Source organism: Vidua macroura, chromosome 7 (assembly GCF_024509145.1).
Source record: "Vidua macroura isolate BioBank_ID:100142 chromosome 7, ASM2450914v1, whole genome shotgun sequence".
NCBI classification, from domain to species: domain Eukaryota; kingdom Metazoa; phylum Chordata; class Aves; order Passeriformes; family Viduidae; genus Vidua; species Vidua macroura.
This window is the reverse complement of record NC_071577.1, coordinates 17,585,102-17,605,568: the sequence shown is the minus strand read 5'-3', so window position 1 is coordinate 17,605,568 and position 20,467 is coordinate 17,585,102. Positions and strand designations below refer to the sequence as shown.

Sequence of the window (20,467 nt, the reverse complement as noted above, 5' to 3'; positions counted from 1 at the left end):
TTAACATTTCAACATATTAATTCATTAAAGTACTACCAGGAAAACATTTCTCAGACTACATCAGTAATTTCATCTACTAAGTTGATTTTATGATGCCACATTGAATGTAGATCAAGGAACAAAGACTCTTGATTACTCATCAGCTATAGCAATAAGTAAAAGTTAATCAGAGTAGTGACATAAAGGTGACACAACCCATGGGATTCCTCTTTAAATACCTAATTTTATTAATAAAAAAATATTTCAAAAGAAGTTAAAGAAATCAGCAACAGAAACCCCCAATTCATTCTTGCTCCATTTTAACAAATATGCAAAAACTATTATAAGTAGGCAGTATTTTGAACACAGAAGTGTTTTTGAGAATTACAAATGATGAAGCAGACAGAAACCTCATGTGATCTGCACAAGTGATCAATTCACATAGGAAAAATCTCCCTTATGGCTTCCTTCTCAAACTCAAGACACAGATGTGCAACCCATGTTTCTGCAAGCCTTGCAGAGTCAGGATGAGTGCTGCCAGGAAGCCAGGGAAATAAGAGTGTGGGCAAAGAGCTGACCTTCCCCATTAGCTGCAGCTCCCACTGAACCTCACAACCACACAGTGGCTGAAGCAAAACCCAGTCAAGATCATAATCTGAACACAAGAGATTCAAATACTCTATTAATAGGAAAACCATCTTAGTCAAGAATAGGTGAAAGACACCTTGACACAGACTTCAAAACCCAGAAGCAACAATAACCCAGCAGGACAAAAAAAAATAGAAATTATTTGTATTTGACACACTTTCTGAGGCTTCACCTAAGTCTGAGAGGAAAACTACTCTGATAAAGAGGAACCATCTGTGCAGTAAGAAAAGCAGTAGTCCAAGTGTTTTAATCTGTTAAAAATACTGTATCTCACATTGTCTTTGACCACTGAGAGCAGAAAATAATCTATACTGTTCAGCAGAAATAAGACTATTTGTGAGCCCACAGTTCTAATGAGTTAAAATAATATTTTTTAGAATATTTTATTGAAAATTGTCATTTCTCTTCTTCTCCTACTTTTTGAAATACGCACAACATAATTTGTGATTGGAAATATGATCCACAACTAAGTCAACTATATCCTGTTGCAAAGGAACCCAGGCAGTACAGCATATATTGCATCAATACCTGCTCAGCTGCAATATCTGTGTGAACTGCAGCCCTGCACACATTCCTACTGCTCATAGTTGGTGATGCCAGGAGCATATTTGTGTACTTTTTTAAGTAAAACTCCATTTCAGAAAAAGGTCTACAATTTTGTGTTCTCAGCATATAAAGAATTTGTCTCTCTCTTGAGTGAGCTGCTCTCTTGAGCATCTGCTTTTCAGAATTTCTTCCTGCTCCACAGAACTCGTCACAGAACCACATTTCAAGGAAATTACTGTCTCTACAATAACAGAGCATTGGGTTCACATCAAACAACTGATCAGTCAACTATGAATGTATAAATATTTATTTACCTGGAGCATTAACACAACTGTCTTTACCACGTTCCACTGAGATTTTCTGCCATCCACTATCACAGTGAATCCTCGAGCTTTACACTTCTCACTAAAAGAAAAAAAAAAAACACTTAGAAAAATATAAAATTCACTCTAACAAGTGTCATACCACAGCAACTTTGGATTTCAAGCCTCCTGTAAAATACAGCTACATAGCTTTTTTCCTCATAGAAACACTGTCTTATAAACCTTAAGTTTACTCATTTATAAAATAACTTCAAATTTTAATGCTCTGTAGCAACTCTCAAAAGGTCTCATAACTGCTAACTTGACAAAATCCTCAGAAAAGAGATCAATTTACAGTATCATAAGGAAGAGAAAGGGATGTCAGTTTTTACAAGGAGCATCCAGAAGAGGACTTGCAAGTGAGCCCATGGTTTAATGTTAGTTACCACACTAGATATCATGTCCTAGGTTGAAATTCTTGTGTTGGCAACGTTATAAGCAAATAAAACCCATGACATTTACAAGAGGTAGGAAAGCATTATGTAATCTTTCCCAAATCTGCAATTATAAAACAAACCTACTTCTGTGATCTCCTTAGCTTACGAAAAACAAGGCATGCAACAGTAAGCATTATGCTTCACAACAAGAAATTAACTGTTATTTATTTCATGTTTAAGCTGAGCTTCATCAGGTATGGGTGGAAGACAAATTCATCTTGAAGATAAAAAAGAAAAAAAGAAGGGGAAAAAGGGCACTTTACTAGCCTGTTTAGGAAAAAATAATTCAATGTGGCTATTTAAACACTCCGTTAATGTCTTTGGTTTTAAGGAACCTCTAAGATCACACATAGGATTTTTCTGGAAGCAGTCTGAACATTCAGGCTTCACTAGCGCAATTTCCAATCAAAACCAACTCAAAAGGCACAATGCTATTGCTTTGAAGAATAAGGTGAAGAGTGTTACTACAGCATCTTGAGACATGACTTCCTTAGGCTCACCTTAGGAATCAAGCAGTATCAGCATCTGCTCCTCTACTACTAACCCTATTAAAACCCTCCAAACCCAACAAAACACACAACCAATCAAATTCAGAAGTGACTCACCACTTCTAGAAAGGTTAGCCAATGTGTCTGTATGTAAATTAAAATAAAAAGTAAAAAGCTTGGTGATTTGAGCCACAATAGAGAGAACACAACAAAGGAAGCAAACTTTAGTATGAACAGACAACATATCATAATGTTGCCACTTTTATTCTTCTTCAGTTCTGAACAGACCTCTTCAGAATCTGAGAATTTGAAATACCATCAAAGAAAGGCATAACAGTATACTTCAACACTAGGAATAAGTTGTCTGAAATTTTAGAATGGCTTTACACACATATTCCAAAGAAATTCTACCCAAGACACTTTAAAGCAGTTATGTCTCTCCAATTCTGGACACAGCCAGCAATCCATACTAGATCTCAAACCAGTTGTAGGTGCATCGTATACCATGCACATCTGAATTAAAAGTCAAACACATTAAATTACCTTACACATAGAACTTGGGGAGAAAAGGATTATGTATGTTGCTTGGACAGCTATTTAGGTTTGGGACAATATCCCTCCCCTCAGTCCTATTTTCCCCAAACACTGTTCAGAAAGTCTTTCCAGAACAAAAAAAGAGAAGTGCTTAGGCCAAAGTTTGCATTTCCCACTGAAAAACAACATGTCAACCAAAATGACAATGATTTTTCCATACTGCCACCATAGAAGAGAGGTCATTTTTTCCACAACTGACACGGAGCATTAAATGTGGGAACACTGACTTCACTTTCAAATAGATTTCCCAGTTTCTACTGAATACAAAGTGCACTTTGGTTCAGCTTTTAGACAGTTATTGTTACACTAATGTATGTAAAGACATACATCAGGATGAGACTGTGGAATAATTAATGCTTACTAGAACAAGAATGCCTGCATCTGTTCCACAAATACAGCCAAGTCCTTAAGTCAATGACATGACTTGTGAGGATGACCATTTGGTGTTTCACCACTTTACAAAAGACAACAAACTGTTTAAAAAACTTACACAACTAAAATATTGTGCGGTATACTCATATACCTTTTGATGTTTTACTTTTAAATAATCTGAATTTATTCTTTGCTTCTCTCTCACCAATCAGCATTTTTAAAAGTCTTATCTACCAAGAAAACCCCAACACTGGATCCTTTGTTTTATAAACATTTATAGATTACAATATGCAAAGTACACTGGATATCTTTAGTTATGCCATTATTGCTCTGTTTCCAGAAGAAATTTGAAAAGATACAAAAGCAAACATTTATCTGAGAGGCTCCTTTTCGTTATAAAACAGTGACACATGACAGAAAAAAAAAAAAAGATAAAAATCAATCCCTGGATGTTAAGAAAACAGAAATACAGGTAACTAAGCCAGGACCAAAACCTGCCACTATTAGCTGTCAGTGGCACATGCACAGAACTTGAATAACAATGATTTTACAGCAAGCTATGGATGACAGCATACTCAAGTTGTTAGGCAGCACATTTAAGCAGTACCATGAGCTGCTCACTGCAGTAAGACTATATTTTTAACTTAGTGCCCTCTTAAACTGAAGCCCTACAAAAGCTACAAAGTTTAGCCATGTAGCACAGAAAGGGCAATGTTTGATTGGAATGGCTCATTAATTTACTTAGCAATTTAAGTGCCTTGTCATTAAAAAGAAATTATGAAAAAAGCTGTCCCAAGAAAGGAGAATGTCACCGCAGGAGAACATAAGGACAAAAAGGACACAGACAAGCCTTAGTACACATTCCTTAGCTTATTGGGATGTGTGTTTCTAGCTCAGTCAGACAGTATCACATTCTAAACAAACATTTATGTAAAATTAATTTGGTAAAGAAGACCAAATAAAATTTAAAAAAAACCAGAAAGATCCCTTCTACAACTGAAAAAAAAAAAACAACAGCTCTGAAAAGAATGCCTTCCAAATCACCTTGGTATACTTAGAAGATAGTCTAGTGTGACACTCAGCTCATCCATGCTCGTCTGTTCCAGGCATAATGGAATCGTCAGAATGAGGCCACTTCTTCTGTCCTTCCCTCCTGTTTCAGAAAGAAAAAGTAATTACAAAGTTAATGTGATGAGGTTTAAGCAGAAGAAATACTTCGCAGTTAAGTAGTCTCAAACTTCATCACAAAAGCAATCTTTAAAGGTGCTGTGAAAACCTCAACTAATATTTCACGTCTCAGTTGTGAAGATTCATTCACCACATGGACATTTAAAACATCACCAGGGCATCAGAGCATAGCCCCCATCCACAGCTGTCACAATTCTTCATCTAATACTGCCAACATAAACAACACAAATCAACTGTTTAGGAAGCTTTTTTTTTTTTTCATTTTTACATTATATTATTAAAAAGCATCTCCTAGACCTTCTACACTACCAGCCCATTAGAAATCTAGTTCACTCCCAAGCTGAGCATGTACCCAGAAGATCCAACTGGAGCTCCTAGAAAAGGAGGACTTTCCTAGTCCAGCTGACTACTACAGGAGGATCTCATACCACACAGGCTGCCCATGGCACATGCTCTAAACTGGCACTTACTTCAAACACAAAGCAATTTCAAGACCTATTTACAAACAGCTAACAGTCACCTTACAATTAAAAGATGTATTTCCAACTGCTTGCCTTAATCTTCATCTGCATTTTCAAACCTTTCTGGTAAAACTTATACAAACAATATTAGAAACAGTAAATTTTGATATATTATCTATGTAATTAAGGAAAAAAACCCACAACCACAACATACTTAAGCACATGTAGGAGTCAATTACTAAATAATCTTCTCTATATTTTAGAAAAAACTATACAAAGACATCTAAAACCACAGGTTTATTTGGGTAAAAATCAAGCAAAGTGAGTTCCCATAATCTGAGAAAGAACATCTTTATTCTCATACTGTTTTTCACATGGCTAAAGCAATTAAATTATGCTTTTGCTTCATAAAGTTCTTCAGTAGAACTGAAGTTCCATCTAATCAGTAAGAACAACTTTTTACAGAATAGTAACAGCCGTGCAGCAACAAGAAAAGGCACAAGCATAGCAATGCTTGCAGATTCATACACATATGTCAACATAATTTGATAAGAATTCTCCCCATCCATGAGGTGCATGCAAGATAATGAACAAACACTATTTACACAACATATGTTAGAATCTTAATTGCAACAGGCCTTTTTTCCTTGTTTCCAAAGCTGTGCAAACACTCTAAATTCGGAGTTTTAAAGATCCACTGATACATGGATATTTTCCACAGTTTTGTAAAGGACCTACTACTTCCAGTGGTCCACTGCAGTAGTTGTGCTCCCTTCCCTTCCTCTCCTTTGTGAGAAAATTGTTGCTGGAAAATAGCAACACACTTTTTAATAACTGTATTTCTAAACTGAAGAATTGAAGAGTGGTGCTGTATGAGAAAGGACAAATGGACAGATGCTTCCAGCAGAAACAAACTACAGCAACAGTTATTTACAGACTGTCCACCCTTCTGTTTCTGAATGGCAAAAAGCCTGAAAATTGGAGTGAGGAAGCAGAGAAAAAGGGAAAATGCCTGGATATAAACAGCATTTGCTGAACTGACTGAACAAAGCACAACCCAAATCCCAGAAATATAATCTCTTGACATTTCACAAAAAGACCAAAAAAATTACCTAAATTATTATTTTATGACAAGACATCTTGTGTAACAACTGACAGGTTTTTCCCCCAGCTTGTAAACACTGCTAAGGAAAGTCCATTGTACATTTTGCACCAAAATGGTTGTTCAAGGCTTTTTGTTGATTTAGGAGCTTGCCTTTTCTTCTGTGCTATGTGTAATGACTTATCAGCATGAAAACTACTCCAGCCATGGACTTCCATTAGAAACCACTATTTTGCTTCCAGAAAAAGGCAGGATCAACATTATTTGTACCGATTTAACTCAAAAATGACAAAAGACTTCAGCACATAAACACTGCAGGACTTTCCTAAAATACTATTTTTCTGAGTATATGTTTCTAATCATTAATGAAACTATTATGAAACTATATAGAGTAAAACTGATGTAAAGAGACATGATGAACTGATTTGTGTCTGTCAAGTTACTTTACTTACACTGAAGAAGGCTAAAAAATCCTGCTGCATCAAGCTTTATCATTCATTAAATTAAAGCATCCATTAATACTAATCAATTCCAAAATGATCAAACCTACTTAGAAATACATAGGTCCAAAATGGTTCCTAGCATTTAAATTGCCACTCAGCAAATTACTTTCCACTAAGACCATCTGTATTTCGAAACGGATCAGGCAGCTTTAATAGCAATTTGAAAATGCACTCTAGTTAATGAGAATATCCCCTTGCAATATAATGCTGAACAACCAACTCACTACATATCTGCTGTTGCTGTGGAATAACTGTCCCAGGATTTAATGTGAGTTGAGTTTTAGGGGTTTGATTGTTTTTAAAAAGGAATTGTTAGATTTGCAATTGCTGGGGACAGCAGGCAAATTCAAAGCAAAATAAATTCCATTAAAAAAAAGAGCAGTTTCACTTCTCAGGTGATTGGAGCAGGCTAAACTAGACTGGCTAAAAACATAAATGAAAATAAACTAAACCAGAAGAATATTTATGGCAACACTTGTCAGTTTTTGAAGTTGACAAGTGTTCTGCAAGTTACCTACCTACACTAGATCAGACAATCAAACACCAAGAACTAACACAGCTATCTACAAGAGCAGTGAAATCAGCAAGGGATTGTCATTCACCATTTGAAGCATTTCTTTTTTTTTTTTTTTTTTTCTGGCAGAGGGAGGAGAAAAAGTTACCTTCAACATGAGATTCAGGAAGTTTTAATAAATACAGTGATAATCACAGCTTTCCCTGAATTAACTAATTGGCAATAATCAAACTGTTGCAATGCATGGCAATCCCATGTGTTTCTAGGCTAGAGAAAAGACAGGTGAAAAGAAAAATTTTCTACAGAAAATCCTAAAAATATTTACTCTGTTTTTTCTAAAACCAAAAAACTAAAAGGCCAAACCAGCAAGGATTATTTTTGGATGTCTATTAAATCATCAGTCTCTTATATACAGACTGAAACTTCTTTAAAACTTTGCAGGTTGAGCTAGAGGCTACAGCAAAACCAAGTCCTAAACACCAACACCAACAGCTTGGCTACTAGATAAAGGGTTCCCAAGATTCTTTTGGAATATGACAAAGCACTAACCAACAACACATTTTTGTTAAATACATCCAGGAAATACAAATAACCAACTTAAATATCCCATCCAAATTATGCAGGGTGGAATCACTTGAGCAAATTGAAACTGTACCTGAAAGAAATGCCAACTTTTTCTTCAGAATGGGTAATATTACTGACGCTTCCATTCTACTTCAGATACTTTTTGCAGCTCTGAAACACAAGAAGTTGAAGTTGTCAGGCATGGGAAAACAGTTACAGTGTTTTGCAGTGTTACCCTTCTGAAGGAAGAACAGAACAATGTAACCAAGATCTAAAATACTGTAAAAACTTAAGAAAAAAAATCATTATAGGCATTATTCATACAAATCTTTAATTAAAGATTTCTTTTCCCTTATTGTGGGGAACAAACAGTCCAACCACAAAAACCAAAGCAGAATCTCAATCAAGGACAACAAGATAATTTATATAAAATCCCATTTCCAACCCTAATAAACTACAATTAATTTTCAGGTAGGTCATCTGTTTACTCATTCAGATGTAAAATAAGTGCAAATAAGATTGTGCTTTTGGACAGTCTGTCTGGTATTACCAAGAATATAATAATTATCTACATACATTATGCTACATTTCTGTCAGGACACTGTCATTACCCTGCCATTAGCAGGGCTTCAGTTGAAGAAAAACATCCAATATCCAACAGCCTGAATAACTACATCCTACCTATAATCTATATCTGGAAATGCTCCTTCTGCTTTTGCCTCCTTACCCTCATGCATTTTTTATTGCACTGTGAACTGCAATTCACCATGATGAAGCTTTTTTGGTTCACTGACAAATCCACAGGATGCCTGAACTGCAACCTCCTCTTCTTGCCAACACAAAGCAGGAACTGGTATCTGCTTGTAACTTTCTGAGGTCCTGCTTCCACAGATCAATCCATATAATTAAAAAACCTGATTCGGCTCAGAAATACTCTATTCAAGATATATGCTAGTATCAGTCAAAATAAAAACAGACCAAAATGAATTTTCTTTTGTTTCTCATTCCAGGCCCAGGGCTTTGGACTGCAACCTGGAATTTTCCCTCTGGATACTTCAGAATGCACACAAAGAGAACTTTTTTTCCTGGCACAAGGGAAGTTAACTGAATAAAAATTCTAAATTATTTAGGAAAAAAAAGAAAAAAAGAAAACCCAAAAAATCCTGAGAAATCCAAATAGCCTGAGGTAAAATAGTTATTCATTTTTATGTTAAAACAATGAGCTTCAGAATAAATCAAAAAAAGAACTATCATATTATTACAAAAAGAAAAAAACATAAAATATATTAAACACATTGTTATAAAAACATATTATTATAAAAAGAAAAAGAAAAAAACATGTTCCAATGTGTAATGTGTCACAATGTTCATTCCCACCTCCTATCCCAAAATCTCCACATTGAAGTGCAATTTTTGCCAATTATATAGAATTCACATTTCACATATTAAAGAAGGAAACAAACAACTTTTAGTTCTCTCAGGGAACTGAGTCCCATGACAGCCTGCACTTTGAACAATTACTCAAAAAAGCATCCTATTAAAGCTTCCTCTATGCTTTAGACAAAGATTTGAACTTCTTTGTTGCATAAAACACAAAATTCAAGAATTATGCAGGCAGTAATTTTTGTCTCTCAAACCACTCTGTGCAAGCTTTTTAACTTGGGCACTTCTTATTTTCCTTTTTTCAAGATGTGGAACACATACCTGAGTGTTTTTTTCCCCCCTCCTCCCTAAGTTACATTTCCAAATTACTACAAATGCTTCTTTATTATGATCAATGAAGGAAATTCAAACCTACACACACTTCGTTATCTTCATACTTTCACACAGGAACAAAGGTCTGCATCAGCTTACTGACTCTAGGGAACATGTTTCTCTGCTGCTCTGAAAAGATCTATTTATTTAATATGAAAGATCGCTTGGCTTTCTGCCACAGTAGTGGCACTGTCCATGGATCAAAATAGTTCTTTTATTCAGTATTTCCTGGAACCAAAAGAAGCATTCTGTTCAGAGTGGAGGGAGGTGAGTCAGACCAGTTAGAACAACTGCTGGTAATTCCAAACACCTAGCCTTTGTTCCATAAACTCCTGAAGTGCACAATTACCTCTCTTCTGTGAGAGTTTTGATAGGTTTCATCTGGAAGCAAGCTCTCACCAGAGCAGCTTATCAGAACATACCAGAAAAAAAAGAAAATTGTCAGTTTAAAAAACAAGCTTAGCATCCTTCTCTATTTTTGACGTCCAAAGAGTCTCAGGATAAATTAAACAAAATGTCTTTTTTAATATTGGAAAGCGAAACCATTTCAAGAAAGCTGGCATCTACTTTCCAATGGGAGCTACTAAAGGTGTTTTGAAAAGGTACACTGCTTTGTACCTTTGCAGTTTATTTAGACATACAAAATATATGCAAGTCTTCAATTTGTTGGAGGAAGACAAAATTAAAATTTTCCATCAAGCTCTCAATTTAGCATGAGGAAAGAGTGACTTGTTGCTCAATATTTTACCACTATTTAGCTGAAGGAAACAGATTCAGTATCTATTCATCAATAAAAACCCCATTTGGTTTCATTAAACACAGAAAAGCTACTGAAGAAAAACAAAAGCACCGAAGAGAACAGATTTCATGAGAGGAAAGTGAAATACTTCAGGAAGCTGCATTTTATCACTTCCAAATGAAAAGACATAACTTTTATATGCTGAAATGTTACAGATATTAAACAAATAGAGGTTACATATGTTTGCTGAATTTCAGAAATAATTTAGAGTGCTGTGTGCCCACCTAGAATCTACTTTCCCCTAATACCATAAAATACCATATAGCAAACTGTAGAACTTGTAGTTCTTTTATTTAACGTGTTTCCTGGACACATTGAATACGCTTTGAAGAACCTCACTGAACTTGTTTAGAATGACATAGGCTTCCAGGTTATTAAATCAATATAGCAATGCCAGTGTCCAACAAAGAAAAAATATTTTGCAAATTTAGTGTTGCCACCTTCTTGTGGAAATCTTCAAAAGAATCTCCATTCTTTTGAAGATTTCCACAAGAAGGTGGCAATACTAAATTCGCATCATATTTCTATTTAAAACCCAAATATTTGAAAGGCATTCCAGTGAAACAGAAAACTCTTCCAATCCCCTTGACAAGCAGAAACTAATACTATTTGTGGAGAAAATTCTCTTACATACAAACATGAAACATGTATACGTTAAAGAGAGAATGGGAAATAGTAAATAAATAGCTCAAAAAAATTGCAAAACAGGTAAAAATTGCAAAACAATATTTGAGGCTGCACTCCAATGTGAAATCAAATCACAATTTAGTAGGCTGCATCCTCCATCATTTCTAGACTCCAGATTGAGTGCAAATTACAATGTTATTACAATGTTTTACCCACACATCTAAAATTTGGGAAGTTCTTCCAACAACAAAAACCAAACAATTCTCCCCAGTAAATACACAAAAAAAAAAACCAACAAAAAAAAAAAAGCCAAAAAATAAAAGAAACTCACACACAATAAATACTATGTGAAATTCACCGAAGTGCAAAATTTCTGATGAATGCCAAGTTTTGCCTGCGTTCTGTGCTATCCATCTTCACTACCACTGAATTAAAAAAATTAAATAAGAACCAATGTCCAGACACTGTTTAAAGCCATTATAAAAGTCCATTAAGGACAGGGGAAGAGGGACAGGATGACTGGACAACTAACTAGAAGTAAGATGCCAGAGAGAAGCTCTCCTGCAAGTAACAGGTGTTTTCTTTCTAAGCAACCCAGTAGAAACCACTGTTCCAAAACATTAACAATCAAAACAAATTTAGGCTTAATGAGAATTAATATTAACATGTTCATTCATGTCTGTTAGACCTGAAACCTGTAATACTCTCAATACATGGTGCAAGGTCTTGAAATGGCTTAGTCTGCACATGAGCATCTGTTGCAAGATTCAAAGAACAAGTTCTATCTTCATTCCTTTAGCATGTACCTCACAAGAGCATGTAGCTGGTCTGTTAAGCACAGGACTACAAGTAAGAAAAAAAGAATCTGGTTTCTGTTCTCTGTTCTGCTATGAAATATACATATGGCTTTCAGCAAGTCATTTATCCTCTTTTAGTCTCCATTCAGTTTCTCCATTTAATTCTCTTTTTACAAGAGTATTGTGATGTTTAATTCATTAATGTTTTTGAAGACTTGAGGGATTAGAAGGAGCTCCACAAATCTGCCTATAAATAACCAAGGAGCAGATGGGCAGCTAGGTTCAAAACTGTAGCAGCTTGCAAGTCCAAACAATAGCACAAATAACAATAGACATTCTGAAGTACCAAAGGAAAAAAAAGCCTCAAATCATGTAGAATGAAAACATTTTTTCTTTTTAGATCAACTTTTGAATTGCAGACCTTCAAAATGAACATCTTCATTCTCTGAAGCCAGCATGCAGGCTTTTTCAGATGCTAACTTCAACCCACAAAGCATTACCCTCTTTTTCCCTGAATCAGCTTAAAACTAGTTCATCTGTTCCACACAGAAATAAAATCCACATGTAAAAGACAGGGAGAAAGCTGAGTATCACAATTATCTATGCAGATTATTATTTCACCTTCCTTTAAAGCTACATTAAAGGATGTCATCTCTCCCACAGCAAAGTTGTACAAAGAGAGAACACAAACGAAGGTGTCTCCAGGGTAATTTGATAAGCATAAACCTGCCCCAAAAATAGAAGAAGGCTGTAAATATTTATTAGTTAATGCTGTCTTCAATTAAAAAGCACCTGGAACTCAGCTACTTAGCTGGACAGTTTCAAAATAACAATAAAATCTGATGAAGGAACATCAGCTCACATATGCAAATACAGTGTTTGGTTTTTATTCTTTAAGTTATTATGAGCAACAGTAATAAATATTTAACATTAGAGCCCTCAGGAGAAAAGGTAACTTCAGATATATAAGGAATATCAAGCTTTTTGCTTTCTCAACCACTTCTGTATTTTTAATTTTTTTACTATCGGTAAAAACTATCTAGAAAAAACCCACAGAAGTTTTATACTATGTCTGAAGTTGTACACAACAAAAATATTCCTATTCTTCTTTAACCTGCTAATTCACACTAAAGAAGTCAGAAAATAAAAAAACACAGACTAATTTCACAAGTATGTGAGCTGCTTTAACTCTAAAGGAAGATGCAACCACTCAATGCCATTTCCATTACACATGCACTGTTAGTATCCTAACTCAGCAACTTGCCATGGCAGCTCAAAGAACACACTGAAAATGTGCTCTGACTTGGGTTAAAGCTGAGGTAAACAGCATGCTTGACCAGGATCCAAAAGCACATTGTCACAGCCACAACAAATTTAAGCTTGGAAAAATTCCAATTCCATTCCATTTTCACCTGAAGGTTCAAATTTTAACTTGTCTTCTAACTAAAGTTAAGAATAAAATTCGTAAGAACTGTCTGTTAACTACTTCCTATATTTAACCCATCTTCCATATTCATTTTCCACCCTTTTCAATCCCTCAACATTCTGTGAAAAGTGAAATAAAAAGACAAGCAACAAAAGGAAGCGATGAGCAATATAATGAACAGCAAACCAGCAAATGGAGAACAGGTGAGTGAGGGGCTATGCCATCTGAGAAGAAAAAGTCATTGTGTGTCTGAGTTCTAACTTTGATCACAGTCAGCTATTCATTTCACACAAAAGCAGAGCTTTTCCTCAGACTTCAAGCAAGTGCCAGAGGGAAAAAAAGTACCAAGCACAGAAACAATGTAACTCAGGATGCACAAAAACACCTGCATGTGCAGCTGTGAGACAATACCAACACCTCAGTCTGTCCAGAGAACAGGGCTAGCCACAGGGTCCTGTGCAGCAGTGAGCACACTCCCAAAGAACAGCGCTCCTTGGACTCACTGGCCATGTTCAGAGAGTGAACTTGCCCAGCCCAAAGGAACACATGCAGACATTCATAATGATGCTGCAACACGAGACATCAAAGGTGACAGCAAGCTAGAGTTTTCTACCCTGTCCAACCTCAGTCCAAGCCACACACACGGTCTATGCTAAGTTATAGCAGTTTTCAGGCCTCTTTAATCTAGAATAGTAGAGAAAATGAGCCACAGGTTTTGGATGCATCTCCATATTCCCTTTAGTGCAACATTCCTGCCACATTTTGCCATTCTCTCACATACAATGAGAGATACCATTTACCTTCCTGCAGAACTCTACAGCTTGCCCACCAGCATCAGAAGACCAATCTACCTCATACCCTCCTTCCCTTACAACAAGCAGCCAAACCAGCAGAAGTTGCAATCATCTGGTACAGTCCCATCTCTCTTAACACTATCAAGTAACCACAGAACACAGATGATGCAAGTTGAGAGGCTGCTTCTTCCACCACTTTCTACATAGCAATATGTCAACTGAAATGCTATGTTCAAAGCATAGCCAAGACATTTTCTCTTCACTGTGCTAAAACTCATTAAAAGAAAATTCTAATTTTTAGGTCTTAAAATTTTCCTTCATCAGAAATCTCATGGGAATAGTACAGAATCACATGGATTGCAACTTCTATCATAGAAATACTTCATGAAGTTAGGGGGAAGAAAAATAACCTACAGATAGTAAAATAAAATTTCATAGTCCTCTCCTAGCTCCTTCTTCTTAAAAAACAAACAAACAAACACAAAAAACCTCAACAAACAAAACCAAACCAACATACAAGTCACAAGTGCTTGGAAAAATAAATACCGTATCACCAGCTCTTTAAGGAACTGTCAAAAACCAGTTTGTGATGAAAGATCAGAAAGCTCCTAGGCCTTCAGTACTTCATAAAATGAGCTAGGACAGTGGGTGGAATGAAATGGGACAATCCAGGCCATGGGCAGCCAAGTCAAAAGACAAACAGCTGTACTGATGAGTGCAACTGCTGGCAGCCTGGAACAAATGAAAAACACTGTCCTCTGGGGTGCAAGATTAGAACTTCTTGTTCTTTTTGCAACACTTATATAAGAAAACAATCTACCACTTCATAACAATACACATATTTGGCATTGGTTACAAGTGCATGTGGCTCAGGGCCTCAGGATTCAATTCCCAGCTCAGCATAGTGACACTCCACTGAGTGGAAGCAAAAAGAAATGCTCCCCTACACCAAAAGCCATCTTGTACAGCAGACACAAAAGCAGTCATTCTTTTGGAGTGGAGGAAATGGACCACAACAAGATGACAATGAAGAAGGGGCTAATACAAAGTCTGTTTACAAATCCCTAAAACTCTGGGTTTGCTACCTGACCAAATAATTACCAGCTCAAGAGTATGATTTTGTGTTGTGTCCTCACTGCACAATACACAAAATATCCATGATAAGGGTAATAATGAAAATCCCTTCAATAAGAAATAAATAACTTGAAAATTTTGCTAATGTTAACCAAACATGAAAGTACAAGAGACTGAAATATTCCATATCTGATACATAAATACCTTATTCACGTATTTCAGAAATCCATTAATTCACTGCTATACAAAGCAAGAATAATTACCTAAGATGACCTCAAATTAGTGAGTACAGAAGAAATAAATCTTAACTTTCATGGATGTCTTCAGAATTTTTAATCTGAGTGCAGAATTTTTAATCTGAGTACAAAACCTGAACATTTCAACTGCAAATCACAAATTAAATCAGCCACAGCAACCACTTGCACAACACTTCTCCCTCTCTCCTAGCCCCTCAAAATACATGTAGCCTTCCACTACCAATAAATAAATCAATAAACCAATACATAAAAGGTCACATGCTTCAGAGAAAATAAAATCAAGCTCTCTAAGCTGTTGCCTGGAACATCCTGCATAGATGCAACACTCATACATTTTCCAATGATACTATTATAAGTGAGAATGCAAAGTGAAAGAATTAGCAAACAGAACACCAACAGAAAGAAAACAGACAACCTGCACTGAGGTCTCAAGTTCAGCCATAGATATCATTTAGTGACCAAACATCAAGCTAACATCAAAGCCATTTATCTTACTCTTGGAACACATTTTTGCTTTGGCCTTACTTGGTCTGGTCATCACATATCCTTTCAGGATACCTCACTAAGAACACATCTCAAACACAACTCTACCAACATCACAGGAAGTGATCTTGGCTCTGAATTCTTACATACCTACTACATCTATCTCCCTTGAATTATTGTTTCTGCAAAGCCCTAAGTCATACCTTCATCTCCTCTTAACTATTGTAATTTCCTTCTTAATGGGTTCTTTATGTCCCAGCATTCCAAACTTCAGCTTGTCCAAAATGCAGCAGTTCATCTTCTCACCTGGAAACAGGAAAACAACACTCCAGATTGATTTTCACTTGCTTCCTTGTTGAGTTTAGCATCTGCTGTAAGGTTATCCTCACTTCAAAAATCTCTCTTATTTAGTCTGAAGAGCAAAAAGCTTTGCCAACACATTTTTCTACTTGCTCAATCAAGGTTCCCAAGTCTCTCATTCATCTTCCAGCACAAGCTTATCAACACCATCAGAGCAGCAACAATTACCTTGATGCTATTAAAACTTCTTTCCTTACTCTCAGCCACTACTGCAGAACCCTCTTAAAAGTAGAATTCACTTATCTCCAGTCTTATGCTTAAATACCCTCTTACACATCTGCAGCCACTCCTCTCCTTGTGAGACACTACCACTACGTGAGACACAGGAACACAAGCTGCACTGTGTGCTGCATGGCCAAACAACGTAATTTAATATCAGTTTTGTTTATGCTGTAGTGCCTTTTAAAGACTTTTTAGAAGTCACAGAATGAAAACCAAGTAAAGTAGGTAAGTTAAAGAAGGCATGAGTTAAAGCCTAAGTAAGTTTCTAAAAAACCAACTGCAAAGATGTTGTTCTAGGCAGTATATTCATCACTTTCAAAGCTTCATAAGAAGCAAATATAATGCATGAAAATTATACAGATTTGGAAGAGACCTATCTTACTTACCATTGGTACTGGAATGCAAAACTGTCTGCTAGGGTTACAAGTTTGGGCTCCAGATCCTGGGTTCTGTAAATTTAAATGAAAAAGTATTTGACCATATTTTTTGATTTTGCTACTCAATCTAAAACTTTATTTCCTTGGAGGTTGAAAACAAGAGTTTCTTACAGTGCTACATGATAGGGGAGTCAACATTTCTGTTTTATATTCACAAATACTAGTAAGCTAGGCACTTGAGTTTAGTGGGACATCAGGAATCCTGCACTTTCTACCAAAACATATGGTAGACATCAACATTGTTTATAGTTAGCAGGCAATGCTCCTGAGGCAGCACCGGAAGCAGTGGGAAAGTAACAAGAACCAGGATCCCTGTAGTATGCTTTCAATCAAAGGTAACCTACACGAAGTTTTAGGCTAAATTGAAAATACAACAATGTTAGCAGATTTTTTTGTGGAGAGGAAGAAGGTATTCCTACAAAGGTACTCACTGCTATAAAATTTTAAAAGGCAAAGTATAACTTGAGTAAGAAAATATAAATAGTCCCTCTTTGTATTAGAAGATACAGAATTAGCATATAAGCATCAAACATTAAACCTCAGCAAATGTTGTAAGACTTGAATGAAACCTTGTATCTTGATCAAATTCCACTCATGAAATGAAACCCAACAGCAAAACCCCAAAAGTTCAAATTAGTGTATACTGTGTAAAAGGCAAAGTCAAGATGACAAACACACTTCACTGGTTTTACAGTAAATCTGATAGATCAGTTATTACAGTTATCTAACTCACAGTAAATTTTAAATTAAAAACACCCTTCTATTAATGGAAGTTTTCTAGTCAGCCTCAAAAAGATGGGAGAGAAGGCAAGAAAACACACCTATAGATTGGGAACAAAAATACAAACAGTAAGTCCTTGAGACAGCTTAAGTACAGACACACTGGAAATCCTGCAACATCATTTCCAGGGTAGGCTCTGCCTACTTTATCAGAAGCTGCCTATTGAAGGTTTTCTGTATTTCCCCACCCATCATCACTAGGGAATAAAGGCATTCCTCTTCATAATCTATTCCTAAAGATTCTTGACAGTTAGGTAGCATTGTATTAAAGTTCTTACAGAAATTCCTCTCGTTTCTCTTCCTACTACCACTCTCAAGCAACAACCAACTGAAACTGAGCTGAAATTCACCTGACTCCTTTATTTTGTTGACAGAAAATGTCAACATAAGCTGTTTACATAAGCTTAACTGAGAAATTTGAATCCATAGCCAATTTAGAATTACAGCCTAAAAATTTAAAAATACATCTAATTTCAGTACTTAAATTGTATTTCTAGGAAAGCTGATGTTACTGGTCAATTAAACTTCAAACAAAATATCATCTTTTAGCAAACTACTCCAGGAAAAACAGTCAGCTGAGATGATCTTACAGCATTCCTCAAGCAGCAATCAATGACAAAGAATTGTGCAAAATCCAAAAATCCACCCCTAAAACTACACTGTAATTACTCTTAGTTTTGGTGGAAGATTTTCACAGGATCACGGGATTGTTAAGATTGGAAGGGACCTCTGGAGATCATCTATATGAATGGTTCTATTGGAACCCCATTTGGACACATTCCTGTGTAACTGCTGGTGGTTACCCAGCCCAAGCAGGGGGTTTGATGTCTCCAGAAAGGAAGACTCCACAATCTCCCTGAGCAGCCTGTTCCAGTGCTCTGCCTCGTTGCTTTTCTCCTGAAAGAGCAAGGCATGACCAGCAACGCAGCAAGCCCTAGGCCTCTCTGAGCAAGCTTCCGTTCTATTCTGCAGTCCACCTTCCCCCTTTTCTCTCTTCAGTTTCTGCTTGGTACAGACAATGGCATTAGGACTATAAATGCTCACATTCAAATAAAGGAGAACCCTTATTAGCACAGTAATTAGTAACTACCAGTAATTCTATAATGTAGTAACAGTATTCATTATTTACTATACACTTAATCTTAGCAGGCGATGTCACGGAAGGGAGAAAAGGGGGAAAAACTCAGTACTTCCTCATCACAGTGAATTTTAATGCATGAACAAAGTCGAGATCCAGTTGTGAGGACACTGCAGGCACTGCAATACTAAAAATGGAGAGGACCAGTATTTCCTTTGGGATGCAGAAAGATGAGAGAGCAACAGACAAAAGCATCTATTAATACATATCCACAAAAACCTCATCAATTCTGCTCATTATAAAACTTACAAAAAGTCAAAAAAATAAAGAACCACACTCCCCTAATTGTTTCCACTCTTGCTTCCATACACTCGTTTAAATTCTTTAACAAAAACAGTTGCTTTAGTGCATTGCCTTCGTACAATTGCCTGCCTAAAATGCTCTGTAAGGGGGTAGCAAGAGACACTACAATTATGGGGGAGAAGACAAAACTGCTGGACAATAGACCTGTCAAAAATCAAAGAAAGGGTAACCACAGCTATGAGCAACCACGTCTTCAGCAGTGAATCAGCTTCCCGACCAGGCAGCGCTTCCAGAAACCCAGGAGCGTCCGACGCCTTTAGTGACACGGCCGTGACTCGTCCCCAGCCCGCCGGACGGACCGGCGGCCACGCACCGCCAAAATTCCCGCCGGGAGCCAACACCCGCCCCCGCCTGCCTCCGGCTGGGCCCCTTTGCCCGAACCCCTCTCCTTCCTTGCTGGGCCTGCCGCGACACCCGCGCCGGCGCTCGCCGGGAGCGGCGGCCGCCCTCCCGCGCCCGCACAAAGGCAAAAGCTCCGCCGGCGGCGGCCACTCGGGAGCCCCCCTGGGAAGCCCCCCCGCCGCCACCGCGGCCGCAGCGGCGGCACGAACAATGCCCGAACCTGTTGCACGGGTTCCCCTGGGCCGCACCGACCCGCCGTGCCCCCGGCACGCGAGCGGCCGGCGGCACCCACCGCGGGGCAGCGAGCGGGGCGAGCTCGCAGCCGGGGCTGCTCTGCAGCACGGCCCCGCCACCGCCGCCCCGGGAGAGCCGGAGCCGCCGCCGCACGGCGGAGCGGAGCGCCCCGCGGCGCCGGCAGCGCCGCCGCCAACCGGGAACAAAGCGCGGCCGGGCCGCAGGGCCTGCGCCGCCCTCCGCGGGGCTGGGGCCAGGGCACAGCCGCTCCGGAGCGCGGGTACTCACCCGATGCGGCGCTGCGGGTGCCCGGGCTGGGAGGACGCGGGGCGGAGCCTGGACCCGCCCGCTCCGGCCGGGCTGCGGCGGCCAACCTCGGCGGCCTCGCACCGCCTCGCTAGCCCAGCGGCAGCCCCTAGGGACGGGGGCGGCTCCGACCCCTCCTCCGTCGGCAAGGAGACGGCGAGCGCCGGGCGCTGGCGGGCCCGCCCCCGCTCCGCTGCCCTCGCTCAGCGCCGCCCCCGCCCGGGGGCGCGGAGCCGCCGTACCGCCCGCCCCCCCTCGCGGAGCCGCCGCGGCCGCTCGCCCCGAGCCACCCCGCCCCGCCCCGCCGGGAGACAATGCGGCCGTGCCGGGCGCTGCGCCCGCAGGCCCCGGCCCCGCCCGGCCCGGGCCCCCGCAGCTACGGACGGTCCTGATAAATACCCAGCGTGGGACAAGCGGCAGTCTGTCCGACTGCGGAGTTTGCAGCACTGGCAGCCGCGTTAAGATAACAGTACTCTGCTCTGCTCTTTGGAGAGACGCGCTGTGCGAGCTGAATGCGCGGCCAGCGGCTCCCAGGTGAGCGCTGCGAGTGCCTCAGGCAGGTGTCGGCTGCCCCC

The 20,467-nt window shown here is 38.8% G+C and overlaps 1 protein-coding gene across 5 annotated transcripts in view; it reads right to left on the bottom strand.

The window, feature by feature from the left end:
• The window catches only part of SESTD1 (SEC14 and spectrin domain containing 1), a 48,387-nt gene extending 28,380 nt beyond the window's left edge, over window positions 1-20,007 (bottom strand). Inside the window, exons 1-6 of one of the 5 annotated variants that reach the window (XM_053982723.1) lie at window positions 19,875-20,007; window positions 16,739-16,801; window positions 15,974-16,076; window positions 7,850-7,929; window positions 4,471-4,579; window positions 1,488-1,578 (exon numbers count right to left, since the gene is read on the bottom strand). In XM_053982723.1, coding sequence (XP_053838698.1) covers window positions 1,488-1,578; window positions 4,471-4,579; window positions 7,850-7,904 — 255 coding nt within the window. In that variant the 5' untranslated portion in view covers window positions 7,905-7,929; window positions 15,974-16,076; window positions 16,739-16,801; window positions 19,875-20,007. Of the gene's footprint in view, window positions 1-1,487; window positions 1,579-4,470; window positions 4,580-7,849; window positions 7,930-15,973; window positions 16,077-16,738; window positions 16,802-19,572; window positions 19,697-19,874 lie in introns of those variants that run through there. The other 4 variants (XM_053982724.1, XM_053982725.1, XM_053982726.1 and 1 more) reach the window with 4 other exon arrangements.
• Between the last annotated feature and the right edge of the window lie 460 nt (window positions 20,008-20,467).